Source organism: Brassica napus, chromosome A1 (genome assembly GCF_020379485.1).
Source record: "Brassica napus cultivar Da-Ae chromosome A1, Da-Ae, whole genome shotgun sequence".
NCBI lineage: Eukaryota > Viridiplantae > Streptophyta > Magnoliopsida > Brassicales > Brassicaceae > Brassica > Brassica napus.
The window spans coordinates 7,472,831-7,491,411 of record NC_063434.1 but is presented as its reverse complement, the minus strand read 5'-3'; the positions used below and the strand labels follow the sequence as shown (position 1 = coordinate 7,491,411).

The window sequence follows — 18,581 nt, the reverse complement described above, 5'->3', positions numbered from 1 at the left end:
AGTGATTCCATAATACATGTTTTAGCATAATACAACGGTCCTAATACAACAGAAACAGGAACATAAACATATGTCATAAGTTTTAACACAACATCCACATAAGTCATAAGTTTTAACACAACAGAAACATAAGTCATAAGTATTAGCATCAAAAGAAACATAAGTCATAAGTTTTAGTTGGAACATAAGTTTTAGTTCTTAAAAGCTATTCCAAATAGCTATTAGTTTTTCTGATACGGAGACCTGAGCGGACGAGAAGGTTTATGGGTCCTCTTTGGCCTGGTCTCCTTCTGATCACCAACTTTTTCCTTATCACTAGCTGCCTTTTCAGCAGCAGCTAACTCAGCAGCAGCCTTCTCTGCAGCAGCTTTCTCTGCAGCAGCCTTATCATCAACCTCTTTCTCGAGTTTCTCCGCAGCTTCTGCCATCACTTGAAGAGTAGATGGCGAGTCCTCCACATCTGTCTTGCCTTCCTCAGTTTCACCCTCCTTGTCAGCCTCTGTCTCGCCCTCCTTCTGACCTACTTCATCCTCATTGCCAGCGACCTCATAAGCCTCTTTCGCAGCCTCTTCCTCACCCTCAACATCTACAACAAAACAAATTACAACAAAACCACCACACAGCAAAATTTACATCACTGAAGCAAATCTAAACCGATAGCACATGAAAAAAAAAGCCAACAACAAATACCTTCAGGTGTTGTCTCAGTAGGAAGAGGAGTGTGTACAGCTGCAGTGACGGCATCTGACTCGCTATTCTTACCATCCTTATCAGCTTCTTCTTCACCCTCAGCATCTACAACAAAACAAATTACAACACCACCATCACACAACACAATTTATATCACTGAAGCAAATCTAAACTGATAGCACAAAACAAAACAAATTTTAAAATCAATTACCTCTTCCTTTGCCTCCTGAAGCCTCACATGTTTCATATTCACCAAATTGGAATGACCAATTTTCTCTTTGAATCTTGTCTTGTTCCAACTCCTTTACTCGTGCTACCAAGAGACGAATTGTTTCATTCCTCAATGCAAATCCGTCATCCATTCTCTTGTTCAATCTCAATTCCAACTCTTTTACACTCTCACGGCCTGCCTCGCCCCCTGCCTCGCCTCCTGCCTCGCCCCCTGCCTCAACTCCTGCCTCGCCCCTTGCCTCGCCCCCTGCCTCGCCTCCTGCCTCGCCTTCTGCTTGCTCTTGTTGCTCTCGGGTTCTCACATCCATCTCGAATAGATCCGGCCAGAAAATTTTACTCCCTGGTTCTAGTAGGATCTTGTTCCAACTGTCAACAGCTATGTCTGGCGTATCCGAATCACCTATCAGCTCCAAGTCTTCATAAGTCCCTTCATCCATTATTTCATACAAAAGGTCTGCTTCATATCCTTGTGGTTCTAAAATACTGATAATCTCCTGAAATATGACCAACAACAAATTACTCATTTAATTAACTATGAACTTGAAGAAAATGACATAAACAACACTTAAAAATATTATAAGCTTTTACCTTTGTGTTTCCTAGCATCCGATAAATCTTGTCAAGTGGAAATCCTGTTGTTCCGGTCCTCTTGAACTTCCATTTGCACATTCTTGGACAACCATCAGGACAGTTTGGAACAGGCTCTCTGAATCTCTCTCTAAGGACAGGGATACATTCAAATGCTAATATCTGCACATCATTTCACACAATCACATTAGTTATATTATAACAAATATACTTACGAAAAATACAATTCATATACCTCCAAAGGGTTGATAAACCCAGGAAATACCCACTGTGTCTTCTCTGCGAGACCATCACGAAACTGATCCCTCACATGAAAAATCTCCTTCATGCAATCATCAAATGTGTAACGGCCCCATGGAAATTCGGTGCAAAACTCCAGATCTTCTGCTGCTTGGAGAATGAAATACTCAATGAAGTATCCTTTTTTTGACCTTCCTCTTAAAACTCTAGCCAGAAAGTAAAGAACCGCCATCCTCAGACGATCACCACTACCATCAAACTTCATCTTCTGAAGTTTCTCTAAGACATCCACTTCTGTCACTTGCAGACCCTTTTCCTTCCCATCCTTTGTCTTCTTCACCTTAAAATACTTTCTCGCAAACTTCATCCTCCCTATGCTCGGATAGTTTTCTGGATATGAGTGGCAGTATAAACCAGAGAGGAGGCTATGTTCCCTGATGGAGTATCTAATTGGAACACCGTTTACCCCAAACCAAGCTTGTCGACCCTTTCCTGTATGCATAGTACGAAGTAGCAACATCCACAATTCCATCACTTTTCTTGTTGGGGTACAATCCATGTGGAATATATGCTTGAACTGAGGATGATCCTGAAACCAACTCTTCTCTGAGTCCTCAAACTTTTTAATCATCTTCAGAAAATCGTGTTGATGGCACCTTGAGGAGAGCTTACAACTCTTTCCATAGTCGCTCGGTTTGAAGAAAAAACCAGTAGGTCTGGCAGCTTCTACGGTCATATCATCCCTCTCAACCTGAAAATAATATTAAAAATAACTAAGTTATACAGCACAAAATCACTTAGTTGTACCAGTTACACTAATTAAATTAAAAATATTATTACTAGTTCTACCAGCAAGCCTAGTTATACAACGACAACACCATCTCATTAAATAGTTATACAAAATACTTCTCTAGTTATACCAGTCAGAGTACGTATAAGAAGCGTAGTTGTACCAGTTATATTACTTATAAAAAAAGTGGTTTTACTAGTTATCGTGAATCTGTTTACAACATATTATTACCACTTGCACCATTTTCACTCTTTTAGTTGTACTAGTAATTCAATACTCAGTTGTATTAGTTAGACTAATTATACTTTTCATAGTTATACCAGTTATATTTGTTATAAAAAGTGTGGTTGTAGTAGTTATACTAGTTCCATTGATTTTGTTTTACAACATATTATTACCAGTTGAACTAGTTTCATTCTTTTAGTTGTACTAGTTATTCAATACTCAGGTGTAATTAGTTAAACTAATTATACTTTTGATAGTTGTACCAGTTATATTATTTATAAGAAGTGTGGTTGTACTAATTATACTAGTTCCATTGATTCGGTTTACAACATATTATTACCAGTTGAACTAGTTTTATTCTTTTAGTTGTACTAGTTACACTACTTATATAATTACTACATATTTCTTAGTTCAACCCTATCATAAATAATTCTAAAACCATTTTAAATTGACTTGTTTACCGTTCTTGGCGCGTCATTCTCAACGGCAACCTTGGGTGCGTTTGAATCTCTGTTGTTAGATCCAGTCTCCTCACCGTTCTGCTCGTCTACACGATGTGAAGGACTCTTTGTGGAAGAGCCTGAGATTACTCGAGGTTGTTGTTGATTCTCGGCCTCACTCACTGCATGAGTTGGTGTTGGTGATTTTTGTGGCTGACTCGGAATCACTGGGCATGGTGTACCTTCGCTATCGCCCTGAGAAAGCAATTCTGCTGCTGGTGTGGGGGCATGAACGCCTTGATGTTCCGGTGGAGATGCTGCGGTTTCTATCACACGGTTCCGAGTCTTCTTGGTTGGATTCGACGAGGACCCACCGTCGAGACCACTGTCTCGCTTCCTCTTCTTCTCTGCGGTTTCACTCCTCTTCGCCGCTTCTCTCCTTTTCTTAATGGCGGCTCTCCTTTTCGCTGCTGCTTGTTGTCTTCTTTTCACGCCGGCGTTCTTCTTCTTCTCCGACGCTTCCGCTTTTTCTTTCATTTCGGCGAGCCGAGTTTTTGGCGACATTGCACACACGAAATTGGAGATGGGGATTGTTGTTTAGAGATGATTATGCTTGAATCTAAGTTTGATTAGAGATGTGAGTTTGAAAGGATCGTGGTGGTTATGGGAGAGAGAGTTTGAAATCGTGAGTAGGAGAAGATGAAATTGGGAATTTAGGGTTTCCAAGTTGGGCCGGGTCGGGTTAATGGGTTTTGGTGGTTGGGTTTGTAAGTAAGTTGAAGTTTCTGGATTACTTAGTATTTTCCCCCTATTTTCGATTTTTTTTGTTTTAATTTTTAAACAAAAATACACATGGGTCCAAAATAGATTTTTTTGAACCCTTTTGTCCCTTCCCAGAATTTGATTCTATGTAATATGAAGTCACCTATGTGTCCTCCATTATGGATAGTTCGCGTTCATATAAAATAGAATCTCTATAAATTAATAATATTGAAATTTTGAAATTTTATTAACTTATAGAGATATTAATTTATAAAAGTTTTTTTATTTATATTTTTTATTTTAATATATATTTATATTAAAATAAGAAAAAATATTTGATTATAGTGTATAGACATTAATTATTATTTTTTTAAAAAATTTGACATTTATATTTATTTTATTTTATTATCTGGTGTATAATATACATTGCATAGAACTTAAATATAGTTTTAGATATAATATTACTAAATTTTATCAAAACTACATTAAGTGTTAAGAAAATATAAAAATAATATCATTATGATTAAAAACAACAATATAATAATAGGTTCTTACTTATATAAAAGATGTATATATATAAATTTATAATTGATATGAGATCATATATATACATAGAATTTTTTTTTAAAATACTATTTTATTATTTTATCAATTTGTGTCAAATTTTAAACCAGTTTAAGTTGGGACCTGTGGAATTTATTAATTTATAAAATTATTAATTTATCGAGAAGTTCTATTGTATGTATATTTAGTTAATAGTAATACAAATGGGGTTTCACACGAACATGGATTAGAATCATTAGATCAGCATCAATTTTTTTTTTGAAAGCTATCAACACCTATATGTTCATCGATGTTTAGCGTTAGCGTAAGATTTGTGTCATGTGGATGTGGTTACTGGTTAGGTCACTCTTTTTTTTTATTTTTTTTGTAACACGGTTAGGTCACTCTTATAAAACGTATTTTTTTTATATCGTAATTCATTTCCAATATTATATATATATATATATATATATATTAATAGTAGAAATGTTAATTGTCAAATCAGATATATCATATGATACCAAAGATTTATAAATATCGAAATTGATTTAGAATTTGAATATGGATATATACCAAACTAAAGAACATGTGATGCATATCGTTTGTATATATATGTATGCTTGTGTTACAACCCCGTATATACTTTGAGTGCTATGATATCTAATGATATTATATACCATCAAATATAATGTATAATAGTGTGATGCCTGGTGAATATATTTTCTGTGATAGGCAAATATTTAATAAAATTATAAAATATTGTAGTACTCACAACATGATTGCCGGTTCGTTTTCAAATGAATTTGATCTATACAAGCTACTTGCGAATTATATTCGTGACATCATTGGTAAGGTTCCCCTTGAAGTTCAAGGCTTGAACTAGCTACTTTGTATATATTTAGCGGTCCCGTATACGTATATATATAAACAACTATTGTTGTAACTGAATGGTAGTTTTAGAGTAATATTTTACTCTACTTTAAAGTTATTCAAAGTTCAGTTGGAATTTTGCCAATTATGTAGAGTATTATAATTTGCTAGTTACTCTAGCTGCTGTATAAATGAAAAACAAAACATGACATCATGCATACTTACATTGTTTTGATTATCTATTCTTGTACATTTTGATAATTTAGACTAGCATTTAAATTTGTTTAGGTTACACTGCATTGCATTTGTGTGTTATCAGGTGTTGGAGATGTCATTTGGTGAGTTTGGAGAATTTGGAACTTAATTTAAAGAAAAAAAAGTGATTTGGCCGAGAAACGAAATAGAACAACCTAAGGGTCTCAGCGGTTTAATGCCTTCACAACGGCCTAAAGACCATGCCACAAAGCCGCCGTGAATCTCAGAGGACATCACCTCATCTCGGCCAAGAATTAGAGCGGCTTATTGCAGCAATGTGTGATGGCCGAGAAAATATCTGTGAATCTATGCGTGACTTCACTTGGCTTGGTGCAGCGGTTACGGAGACCGCGGCTAATAAATCATCAAGACCCTCAAGATGAAGTGTTTCAGCGACCTATGTCCCATCAGCCAAATGACACGTCACAAACCAGCTGCGACACTTAAAAAAATATGCACTTTTGTATTTACCAATTTTTACCCAAAATATCTTGGGTCAGCCTATGTTTATTGGGTCGATCCAACTCGTTTTTTAGACCACCATAAATACTCTTTAAATCTAATTTTTTAGATCTTATCTCATTTTCTCTCAAGACTTTGTCTAATCTCGATCACTTAATAAATTACTTCATCTTATATTTGTGTTTCTCTTACTCGTTAACATGATTAGACTTAATCTTTACAAGGGTTTAAGGTTTCTCATGGAGATTAGTGAGTAGTGACATTGTGATTCATGGGTTAGGTGGATTAAGATGATTATGTGGATCAAGACTTTGTCTAATCTCGATCATTTAATAAAGTACTTCATCTTATATTTGTGTTTATCTTGCTCGTTAACATGATTAGACTTAATCTTTACAAAGGTTTAAGGTTTCTCATGGAGATTAGTGAGTAGTGACATTGTGATTCATGAGTTAGGTGGATTAAGATGATTATGTGGATATTTAGGATGTTTTTTGCTTGATTAACATTGTTCTATACTTGCTAAGACCATCTCCAATGTATTTCTCTATTTTTTTCCTCTAAAATAGGAAAACTCTATAATAGAGATGGATTTGTCTCCAATGTATTCTTCTATTTCTTTCATCTAACTAGGAATATTCTTGATATATTATTTTCTAATTTTACAAATAGTACCTTTTATTTGTGAAAGTTGAAAACCAACTCAATTTAGTCGTGCATTAGGTTGAGTGGTGGTGTGTGGTGGTTGTAGAGACGCTGGTCCGTGCTAGGCGAGTTCTTCTGTCCAGTGGCGTGGCGGTTGGTCTCTGCTGCAAGGGTTCGGTTCAGCTTCAGAAATCGCGGATCTGAAGCTCGGTCTCTCCTCTTCTACAGGTGGTCTCCAGTAGGCATGCATGGGCTCTCTGGGAGTCGGTTTCTCTGTCTCCGGTGAGCTCGAGTGGTAACGTGCGATGGTCGCGGCAGTGCGTGGTGGTGGTAGCTCACGCACCTCAGATGAGTTCTTTGCTCTTCCTGTCCTTCTTCAGGGCAGTCTCCGGTGGTTCCGGTTTGTTCTTTGCCGTGTCCTGAGTACTCCACGCTTCACCTCTCTCAAAATAAGGTATTGCGGCTCTTGGATGAGCTCGTTTGGTGGTTTGGACCTTGTTCTTGTTGTTGTGCAGCTGTTGGTCTAGCGGACGGCTCTTTTTCTTGCGGCTGCGCTTCTGGAGGGTTAGCCACCTTTCGGTCCGCTATCTCTATATGAGGTTTCGGTTCAATGGGTGTAAACGGTCACGGCAAGTTGGAATGGAGGCGGCAATCTCTGTGACGACTTGACGAACGACGGCATCGTCGCTCGGTGGTTCTCTCTCGTGCCGTCGGAGGTTTAGTTGTCGAGTGTTTTGAGTTTGGTTTCTTGCTTGGATTCTTCGTCCGAGTCTGTTTTCGTTTGAGTGGTCGGAAGCTGCAGGAGCCGTTGTTTCAAGGTTTGAGGGCGCCTTTCTCTCGGTAGCTCGTGGTGCCCGGCTCTCGTACTCAACCAGTCTCGGTTAGTAAGGTCTGAGCTTGACTCATAGCTAATCAGCTTCTTTGTCTTTGTCTCGCTATCTTCGGGTTTGTTTTCGTGCCGTTTAGGAACTGATGTTTAGTTTTAATTTCGTCTTCCGCTACTTGTTATCTTTGTAATCTCTGTCACAAACTTGCAAATTGGTATAATAATTTAACATTTTACCAGAAAAAAAAAAACTCAATTTAGTTAACATTCATAAAATTATGATATTATTTACAATGAATATTTTTATAGAAAATATTATCTAAATAAAAGTATGATTATATATTTATATAAAAAATATATTTTCACTAAAAATATTTATTTTGGTTATAGTTGTTAAAGTAAAAAGTTAAAGGATCATTTTGTGAATAAAAAAGTATGCATCTATTATAGAGGAATGTTATTTCTTCCTCTAAATATAGAGGTGAAAATAGCAATCTCTATTTTAGAAGAAGAAATAGAGTAGGGTTGGAGTGATTTTATCTCTAAATACTATTATAGATGCAAATATAGAGATGAGTTGGAGATGCTTAATGCTAGATTAGACTTGATCACTCTCATCTAGACCTAAGTTATTTTATGTCCGGCAGGTGTTTGTTAAAATGCTTGAATGAACTTAATATTGCTCTAGCTTGAATAACCAAAGGGATTTGATGTTAGGATTGCTAGATGGTTAGTAGACTTGAACATAATGCATGCTTGAATGTGTTAGGCCAACGGAAGTTGATGTTTACTGCATGATTAGCATATGGATTATTATCACATAGTGGATTAATCTATTTGGATGAGATATAGACCTATAGATTTGTTGATTGTTTTGTTTGAACATCTCAGATTGAAGATTGATCATCTTATATCAATTATCATTGCACATAGATGAATCCTTAGCTTTTGATTGAAAGTTTAGTTCTTCCACTTATTTTTGATTGGATTTGAGATCATCTTGTTTATATTTCTAGGAATTACTCCATTTTCTTCTCTTTCCACTACTTCACATTTTTTTACTCTATTTTTTTCTCTTTTCACTATTCACCTTTTTAATTTTATCTGATTTTCACATTTTCATTTACTACAGTTTAATATCTTGTTTACCAATCAGATTCTATATGTATATGTTTCTTAAGCATGAAAAGATAAGTGATTGACCGTTTCAGTTTTATTTTTCTATAATTGGTCCTTATTTAAAATAAAAGGAGACACATCAAAAATAGGAAATATGATCAAAGAATTCGTGATAAATTTTTGCCGTCAGTTTTTTTTTCTGAAACTATTTTTGCCATCAGTTTCACCAACCAAAATAAATATTTGAGTGTTTTTTTCTTTAAAAGAAGAAAAAAGAGTTTGAGTTTGACATCACATTTTTAAAAAGAAAAGAAAGTTTAAAATATTGATTTATGTTAGGAAACTCCCAAACAAACTATTGATTTAATTGTTTGAAAAAACTATCGATTTATTTTGAGGTAACATTCCAGACTTCGTATCTATATATATAAAAATATGTTCGCCTCTCTCCTGTGATGCCACGTCATCAAGTCGTGCATTATGGGAGTAACATGTGTCCCATTTTATATTTGGGGCCAAAATAAAATAAAAAACTGTCAGGAGTAATTGAACCCAGCACCTCCAGCACTGGTAATTTCTCTTAGAACCACTAGGTTAAAGTCACTTTTTATAAATATGTGGCCGCGAAAATACTTATTATCGTGTTGGCTGGAAGTCCATGTTTCTTTTGTTTGTGGCCAGGGTCGGTACTGAACTGACGTCAAAATGAAGATCGTGAAGTTAAAATTTTTGCTCCAAACAGTTTTGCAATGTTTCCAACCTTTATAACTTGATGCATATAATATATATCAAAATACATTTGTTGTACACGCTTTTATTAGTTTTGCTTTTAAAAGAAGGTATTTGCAGTTATAAATATTTTGTGCCAGTGAAGTAATGGTTGAAAAACCTCTATACATATGTCATTTTAAAACCCAACTTATATATATAGTCAATACATATGTCCATGTTATATTCTAGACTAAAGATTTTCTCTTTTAAAAATATAGAAAACAGTTTTTTTAGTCTACAAGCAAATGTTGTAGAGCAAATATGCATTATACAAAATAATATATATTTAAAATCCATACGCAAAAACATAAAAGTTGATATAGACCTCTTTCTGACACATGCACACTCCACTATGAATAAGAATTAAAAAAAAAAACAGTATTGTCATCAAACTTTATCACAAATCCACATTTGTACATCTATAATTATGAGTTGGACAATTAGTTAATTTGATACAATACCAAAGCAAGAATAATCGAAAAACAACTATACCACCGCATACTAATAAGTAACACATAATAGATAACCAAATTCTTGAATCTTAAAACAAATTTCAACTCGAGCATTTAGTGAATATCAAATTAACTAATATCCCGCCCGTAAGGCGGGTCAATCCTAGTGTATTATATAAAGTAGGGACTCTATTAAATAAGGACTCCACATGTATAAATTATCATTTAATAGGAACTCCAGATGCATACATGGAGTCTCAATTCTATTAAGTATAGACTCCAGGTGTATACCTATTATATAAAGAAGGTATTATAAACATTCCAGACTCCATGTGTATAAACTATCAATTAGTAGGGATTTTATCAAGTATTATATAATGTCGATCTAAAATATGATATCATATTTTAAGTAACTAAAGAGAGGTTATTGATAAGTGAATTATCATGAACTGTGAAAATTTTAAGATTTCATTGTTATTAGTTTTTTGATTTCAAAAATCTTAAGAGATACTATTGTGTTATTGGTCTAAGAATTTTCAAAATCTATTCAAATTTCTTGTTATTAAAATTAAACAAAGCAAAATTCCGTACAAAGCATGCTGAGTCGTGTACGTCCCAATGAACAAATTCTTTGTTTTTATAATGTGTTGACGAGCTGACATTGACACTCTTTTTCAAGAAATCCTTCGTCACTCTGTTTTGGATCGAATATAGCTGTATTGTTGTTAATTATTTGATTGATTAAATACTAAAGCCAATAAAACTATTGTTATAATCTTATTAAGTTAAATAACTTTGGATTTGATGTGATATGTCTCCATACGCGTTTTCGTGCCATTACTGAACTCATTCAATTATATATTGGTAAAAATCAAAATTTTATTGTTATTTTTGACTTAGGGCATTCAAGGTAAATCAAACTATTATTTTTGTTAAAAACAATTAACTGATAATATGTATACAATTTTTTTTTAAAAATGTTGCTACGAATTCAGAGCCTTGATTCTTAGAAAATTACGTAAGTTTCTATTAGTTTTTGAAGGAAATGGCCCAGGGGCACTTCCAAACCATTAATACTATTTTAGTGTAATTTTAATATTAAGAATAAATTTTTCTTTATCTATAACACCAAACTTCACACTAAAACTATTTTATAATATTATATATATTTATTTTTTATTTTTCATTTATTTTATTATATATTTTATTAATAAAATAAGTAAATAGTATTTTAGTGAAGTAAAAAAAATAGTGTTTTAGTATGGTAAATAGTATAACATCAATTTTGGTATGAAATTATAATATTACACTAAAATTGTGTAATTTTTGCAGTTCGGTTGAAAAATTATAGTGTAAAAATCACATGAAAATAGAGTTTTACAGTTGAGTTAGAGATGAAACAAGAGTAAAAACTCACTAATGATATTTGAACATGCATATGCTCGATTAAACTGAGGGAATATGTACTATTTGATTTTGAGTTGTACCGTGATTGATTTCAAAAGGTGACGATAATGCACTATAAGAAAATCGGATATATTTACCGGATCGTTATGTGGTTATAGGATAAAATAAATACTAGACATGGGTGAAAATGTCCTCGGATCCGTTACTCTTGATTGGACATATACTCTTACTTATTTAAATGGCTCGTCAACTTGATTTGACTATGCTTCCAAGCAATAAAATTACTATTTGTGAAAGTAGAAGGAACATATTTAGCTGATATCCCGGTTTAGACTGATTAATCGGTTTGTTACTATGCTTTACTAATGGTTAAATTTCTATTAGCTGATCACTATGCTTTCTAGATTACTAAAGATCTTAAATACTTTTAATATGATACTAGTCTTTAATAACTTTTTTTGAGTTATTTTTTCATTTTTCTATAAAAATCTGAGACAACTCATAATCATATAAAGTAAGAACTTTATGAATTAATAATATTAAAGACTAGTTTTTTGTATAAATTTGGTAATTGAACCATTTTTAGACTATATTAATAAAAATTTGTAAAAGAAAATAAAAGAAGAAAACTTAATTTCACGATATTATATACTAATTAAATTTTGTAGATTTAGATTTTGTCTCTTTCTGTTAGATTATTTAATAAATTTTAATGTATCAAAATTACACCATAGAACAAAAATGTGGTTATATGTAATTCGATAGAATATAACCAAAATATTGAAATACAATGATTTTTTTTTTAAACAAACAATATAATATCTTGTTTATCTGTATATAAGCTTTATACTAATTTTATATAAAAAAGGTATTAGTTTATAATTTTAAAGGGATCATGTATTTAACTAAATGTTTCAAATTTTTATTATCTTATTATTTATCGAATTACATCATGTTTTACACAAAATTATTTAAAACTTAAAAAAATATTATATTTGTTAATTTATCTAATATTAATTTATAGTGTTCTATGGTGATCTAATTGTGCTACATGCACACACAAAGGAGACGGTTTTGAAACGGGAGATGGTTTGAAGTCTGGTAAGGACCATAGAGAAGTGAAGAATCGCATACTTTGTTCTTTAGCATTGTTTTGAATTTTTCAGACTGTTTTTGTTAATGCTTTTTCTTGTCATGTCTTTTAATTAGTTTGTTCTGCAAAATTTTCAGCTTCGTTCAATAATATTATTGTAAATTATTATAAATACTAGATATGGATGTCCATATGAATATTATATTCTAGAATATTATATATATGGTTATATCTCAATTTAACTACTTATTTTTGAATACTGTATTTATAGATACAGCATCTTTGACTCTTTGAAACAAATATAATACCGATTCTTCTCTTTTTTTTTTTCACAACCTAAGTATTTTTTTGTTGACTAATAGTTCTCGAATCTTAACACAGAGAAAATTAGTAGCAATTTTTCTTTTACGGAAATAATCGCATCTAGGTAATCTTTTCAACCCAAAAATTAGCTGATATAATTTGTATTTTGTTCCCAATATTTAGTTTGGACTCTATAATTTTGTTTGGAACAGTAAAATTGACAGGCGTTGGAAACTAGACGGATCTTAAAGTACTCCTGGCGAGTGCGTTTGACAAGGCGGTGGTGGCTAAATTGGCTGTAGTAGTGGTGAGACGTGACCGACAAATTGATCAGCAAATTATTATAGTTCTTTTATTTTTAACTTGAACTAAATTTTGATCCGTCTTTAGATTTTGACAAAAAACGGGTATATTTTTGTTGAAATTTAATTTTTATATTTGTGTGTTTTAGTTATATATATGTTTTTTTCTATAATATTTATCTTAAATGATTAATAAGAAATTTTAATAATTGTATTAAAATAGTTGGACCACAATTATATCAATAGATCATGTTTTAATAGTATTGATACGCAAGATTACTAAAGGTTTCACATGTGAAACAACGAAACGTGACGATATTTTGCTATACAACAGTCACAATAACTTTCAAAATCTGGTCCGTAGCCTCAAGTTATTGGCAACTTTACTACTTTTCGTTTTCTATATTTAAATATAGGTTGTGCCCCTAGAAAACATGGCATGCTTGTGCCCACTTTTTAACAACCGTATTTAAGTATAAACTAGATTTGGCAAACGACGAGACATGAATTTAGTGTATATGATAATGACAATTTCATTAATTGCTTTACAAAATGACAAAAAAAAATTGGCAAATTTTGACATGAAACTTAGCGCGTTACTTGATTGAATATGTGTTAAAAAGGTATATTCATTTGGTACCGTTTATGAGAAGAATCGATCCCCCAAGAACCTCAATCTCAATCCTAATCTCACTTCACTCTCTATCTCACTGTGTTTGTTCTCTCAACCTCACTCACGCTCTCGTTTGATTGATCAAGAACAGATAAAGAACAAATGAAAGAGACTCAGAGATTTGGTAACCCAGTTCGGGATCCGATTAGGATCCGGTACATCTGGGGCTTGACGGCACAAGCAACACTTCACTAATCACTCCAAAAGTATACAAGAAAGATGATCAAGAGATACAATCGCAGTAAATTCAAGAACAATCTTCTATCTTTCTCTGATTCTGTAAAGTCTTTTCTTTCTAGCTGACTGCAGCTGAATCTTCTCGTTGTAACTAACTCCTCCTCTCTCCTTCGATATATAAAGGAGACCGGTACTCTCTGAACCAGAAGCCGACTTCTAATAACCAACCCGGTTATCTCCTTCTTCTAATTCTTGTACCAACTTCGCAGTTTAACCAATCCGGTTTAGTGCGATGTTTATGATTGTTGAATGTCACAGATCATAACAATCTCCACCTTGACATCAACAATCTGAGTTACCCCCTCATGCCGTCAAGCGTAGCCATGCACTTAGCATCTGGCCACTCCGAGCTCAGCCAAAGCTTGCTCGAACTTGATACTCGGTATCACCTTTGTTAACATGTCAGCTGGGTTCTTTGACGTGTGGACCTTCTGAATTTCCACCTCTCCTGCTTCAATCATTTCCCTCACAAAACTCATCTTCAATGCTACATGCTTAGAAACTGCAAGGTGCTTTGTCCGGTCATGAAACACATTGTTCTTGGCCAAGCAGATGGCACTTTGTGAATCACACCCAATGACCACTTCAGACTGATCATACCCTAGCTCCTCTGTTAACCCTCTTAACCATAGACCTTCTTTTATAGCTTCCACCAGAGATATATACTCCGCTTCTGTTGATGACAATGCTACTACTTGTTGCAACCCTGACTTCCAACTCACCGTGTTTCCACCAACTGTGAAAACATATCCTGTCGTTGACCGTCTTCTGTCGAGATCACCACCAAAATCCGAATCTGAAAAACCTCTGACACTGAACTTCTCTGAACTCTTCTTGAATACTAGACCAACATCTTCTGTTCCCACCAGATACCGCAGTAACCATTGCACCGCGTGCCAATGCTCCTTGCCTGGATTGCTCATAAACCTACTTACAAGTCCCACTCCAAATGCAAGATCAGGTCTCGTACATATCATGGCGTACATGATACTCCCTACGGCATTTGAGTATGGATACTCATCATCTGAACCTGATGTTCCTGGCTCTCCTTCTTTTAGCGCCACCAGTTTGAATTGCGCGCCTATAGGAGTAGACACTGACTTCGAACTGTCCATCCTAAACACTTGTAGGACTTTCTTCAGATATTTTGATTGAGACAATGACAACACACCTCCTGCTCTGTCTCTCTTTATGTCCATCCCAAGTATTCTCTTTGCTGACCCAAGATCCTTCATATCAAACTCTTGATTCAGCATCTTCTTGACTTTACTTATATCTGACATGTTCTTTGCAACCAGTAACATATCATCTACATATAATAGTAGAAATATGTACTCTCCCTCTCTCAGCTTCTTCAAGTACACACACAGATCATACTCGCTCTTTTTGAATCCATTTTTAATCATCACTTGATCAAAACATTTATTCCACTGACGAGGCGCCTGCTTCAAGCCGTATAGAGACTTTACCAATTTGCAGACTTTGTCTTCTTGTCCCTCTACTATGTACCCCTCTGGCTGATCCATGTAGATGTCCTCGTCGATTGTTCCATGTAGAAATGCAGTCTTCACGTCTAACTGCTCCAGCTCTAAGTCTTTATCAACCACCATCGACAACATCAAGCGTATAGACACGTGCTTGACCACAGGTGAAAAAATCTCTTGATAGTCTATGCCTTCACGTTGAGAGTAACCTTTAGCTACCAATCTTGACTTGTGTCTTGGATCTTCCACGCCTGGAATGCCTGGCTTCAACTTGTACAGCCACCTGCATCCAATAGCCTTTTTATCTTTAGGAAGATCCGTGAGATACCACGTCTTGTTCTTCTTTAACGACCCTATCTCATCATCCATTCCAGCACACCACTTCTTCCAATCTCTACTTCTCATTGCCTCACTATAACTTGTCGGTTCTTCTGAATCAATAGCTTCAGCGGCTGATAACGCAAAAGCGAGCTCTGAGTCTTCAGTGAACCTTGAGGGTTTCACGATTTGTCTGCGTGCCCGATCTCTAGCAAGTTGATAGTTGCTTAAGTCCTCCACCTCGACTGAGTCTTGACTCTCATCTACTTGCTCCAGTTCTACTGCAGGAACTCCACCTTCAGCTTGACTTCCTGTAGCTGAGTCAGATGCTTCCCCTATCTCAACCGAGCTTTCAACTCTGCTGTCTTCATCAGCTTCTTTCCTTTTCTCCTTCGGTTCTGAATCATCAACCTTGTTCATATCTCTGTAGAGTTTATCTTCACGGAATACTGCATTCCTGCTGATGATGCACTTCCTATCTTCTGGAATCCACACCTTATATCCTTTAACTCCAGCTGGGTATCCAACAAACACTCCTCTTAAGGCTCTCGGCTTGAGCTTGCCTTGATCAATGTGGACATACACAACTGAGCCAAATCTTCGGAGATGATTATATCCAGGAGTCTTTCCCAACCACAGCTCCTCAGGTATGTTGAAGTCGTTTGCTGCTGACGGCGTGCGGTTGATAATGTACACGGCAGTAGCAACAGCCTCTGCCCAGAACTTTTCTTCCAGGCCAGATTCATTCAGGAGACACCTCACTTTCTCCATTATTGTCCGGTTCATGCGCTCAGCCACTCCATTTTGCTGAGGCGTGTACGCGCATGTCCTGTGTCTCTCTATGCCATGCTGCTTACAAAAGTTATCAAACGCAGTATTACAAAATTCTAAACCATTATCAGTCCTAAGACATTTTACCTTCTTATTCACCTGATTCTCTACTAACTCTTTCCATTCACAAAACCTACTAAAAGCCTCATCCTTAGTTGCTAAGAAATACACCCAGACTTTCCTAGTGTAGTCATCTATCAGTGATAGAAAATATTGTTTCCTAGACAGAGACATGTGAACATTAGGAGAACCCCAAAGGTCCGAGTGAACATACCTCAGTACCTCTTGTGAGTTATGTTTACCTACACTGAAGCTTAACCGTTTAGTTTTTCCCATGACACAACTCTCGCAAAACTCCATGTCGCTGATTCTGTTCTTGTTCAGAATCCCTTTCTCAACTAGTGCCTTCAGGTTCCTGATACTGGTGTGAGCAAGTCTGCTGTGCCACAACACAGTATCATCTTTCGACACTGCGGCGTAGGCAGATGGAGCTAGAGTGTCTCCATCTAGGAGGTATAGACTTCCGCACAGTGTCCCTTGAAGGGCTAGTTTCTTGTTCTTGTAAAACCTCGTCTTACCTTCTCCACCTTCTTGACTAAATCCCTGCATATCAAGTAAGCTCACAGAAATCAAATTTCTCTTTAGGTTAGGAACATACCTGACATTTGTAAGGCTCCTGACAGTTCCTCCTTTGGCATCGATCCTGATAGTGCCAATGCCTTGCACAGATACGGCTCTGTCATCTGCTAGTAACACTTGTCCACCTGTGGCTTCTGAGAACTCAACAAACCATTCTCTCCTGGAGGTCATGTGGTACGAACAACCTGAGTCAATCACCCACTTATCCCTTGGATCTTGATCTGAGATTGCTAGAGCGTCAACTTCTTGTAGCTTGTCCACCATTACTGCGGCTGCACCATCGTCTTCGCTTTCAAACTTCTTCTTTCTAGCGAAGCGATCCTTCTTGATGTGACCCTCTTTCTTACAGTACCAGCACGTGAGCTTCGATCTTGATCTAGACCTTTGTTTGCTGTTCGAGTTTCTTCCTCTGTAATTATCTCTCTTCTCAGGTCTTCCACGAGTGACATAGGCATCACCAGACCTTTGTGAGGTAGAGACTTCTTTCACCTCTTTCAGCTCTATTTCCTTTGACTTCGCTGCATTGGTGACGTCTTCAATGGTCAGCGTCTCTCTTCCATACTTCAACGTTTCTTTTAGCTGGTTGTATTGAGATGGCAGCGAACTCAGCAGCAGTATGGCTTGTACTTCCTCTGAAACAGAAACATTCACACTGCTTAACCCGGAAACTAACTTCAAGAAATCATCTATGTTTTCATCTATAGATTTAGATTCAACCATCTTAAATGTATAGAACTTATGCTGTAGATGAATTCTATTAGGAAGGGTTTTGGAATTATACAACCTTTCAAGTGTGGACCATATTGCTGCTGCCGTTGTACAATCCTCAAGTTTCCTCAGAACATGATCTCCAAGATTCAGGATAATCATGTTCATCGCCTTTTCGGCGTTCTCCGACTTCTCGAGCTCCAGTTTCTTTATACGCTCCTTGAAGTCTTCCTCCTCCTCGCCTTTCTTTATCGTCACCTCAGATCCTGAAGTCGCCGGAGCTTCGATCAACGCACCCTTGAGGCCGAGGATCGAGAGATGCGCTAGCATGCGCTTCTTCCACATCGAGAAATCCCCTTGACCGTCGAAGCAAGCGATCTTCACCTTCGCCATCGATTCCTTCATCTTAGGAACCTGGCTCTGATACCACTTTGAGAAGAATCGATCCCCCAAGAACCTCAATCTCAATCCTAATCTCACTTCACTCTCTATCTCACTGTGTTTGTTCTCTCAACCTCACTCACGCTCTCGTTTGATTGATCAAGAACAGATAAAGAACAAATGAAAGAGACTCAGAGATTTGGTAACCCAGTTCGGGATCCGATTAGGATCCGGTACATCTGGGGCTTGACGGCACAAGCAACACTTCACTAATCACTCCAAAAGTATACAAGAAA

At 35.8% G+C, this 18,581-nt stretch overlaps 3 protein-coding genes across 3 annotated transcripts; all 3 read right to left on the bottom strand.

The window, feature by feature from the left end:
• Positions 1-51: 51 nt before the first annotated feature.
• On the bottom strand, positions 52-2,385 carry LOC125578452 (uncharacterized protein At3g43530-like). The gene is made up of 3 exons (XM_048741196.1): positions 1,745-2,385; positions 691-1,671; positions 52-586 (listed from the first exon to the last, which is right to left on the bottom strand). The coding sequence occupies exons 1-2, from the start codon at positions 2,378-2,380 to the stop codon at positions 1,450-1,452; spliced, it is 858 nt and encodes a 285-aa protein (XP_048597153.1). The 5' UTR covers positions 2,381-2,385; the 3' UTR covers positions 52-586; positions 691-1,449.
• Positions 222-1,358, bottom strand: LOC125576171 (tol-Pal system protein TolA-like). The gene is made up of 3 exons (XM_048735582.1): positions 902-1,358; positions 691-795; positions 222-586 (listed from the first exon to the last, which is right to left on the bottom strand). Exons 1-3 carry the CDS (start codon positions 1,356-1,358, stop codon positions 222-224), a joined length of 927 nt encoding a protein of 308 aa, XP_048591539.1.
• Positions 2,386-3,207: 822 nt separating the features above from the next.
• Positions 3,208-3,741, bottom strand: LOC125576167. The gene has a single exon (XM_048735576.1). The coding sequence runs from the start codon at positions 3,739-3,741 to the stop codon at positions 3,208-3,210; it is 534 nt and encodes a 177-aa protein (XP_048591533.1).
• Between the last annotated feature and the right edge of the window lie 14,840 nt (positions 3,742-18,581).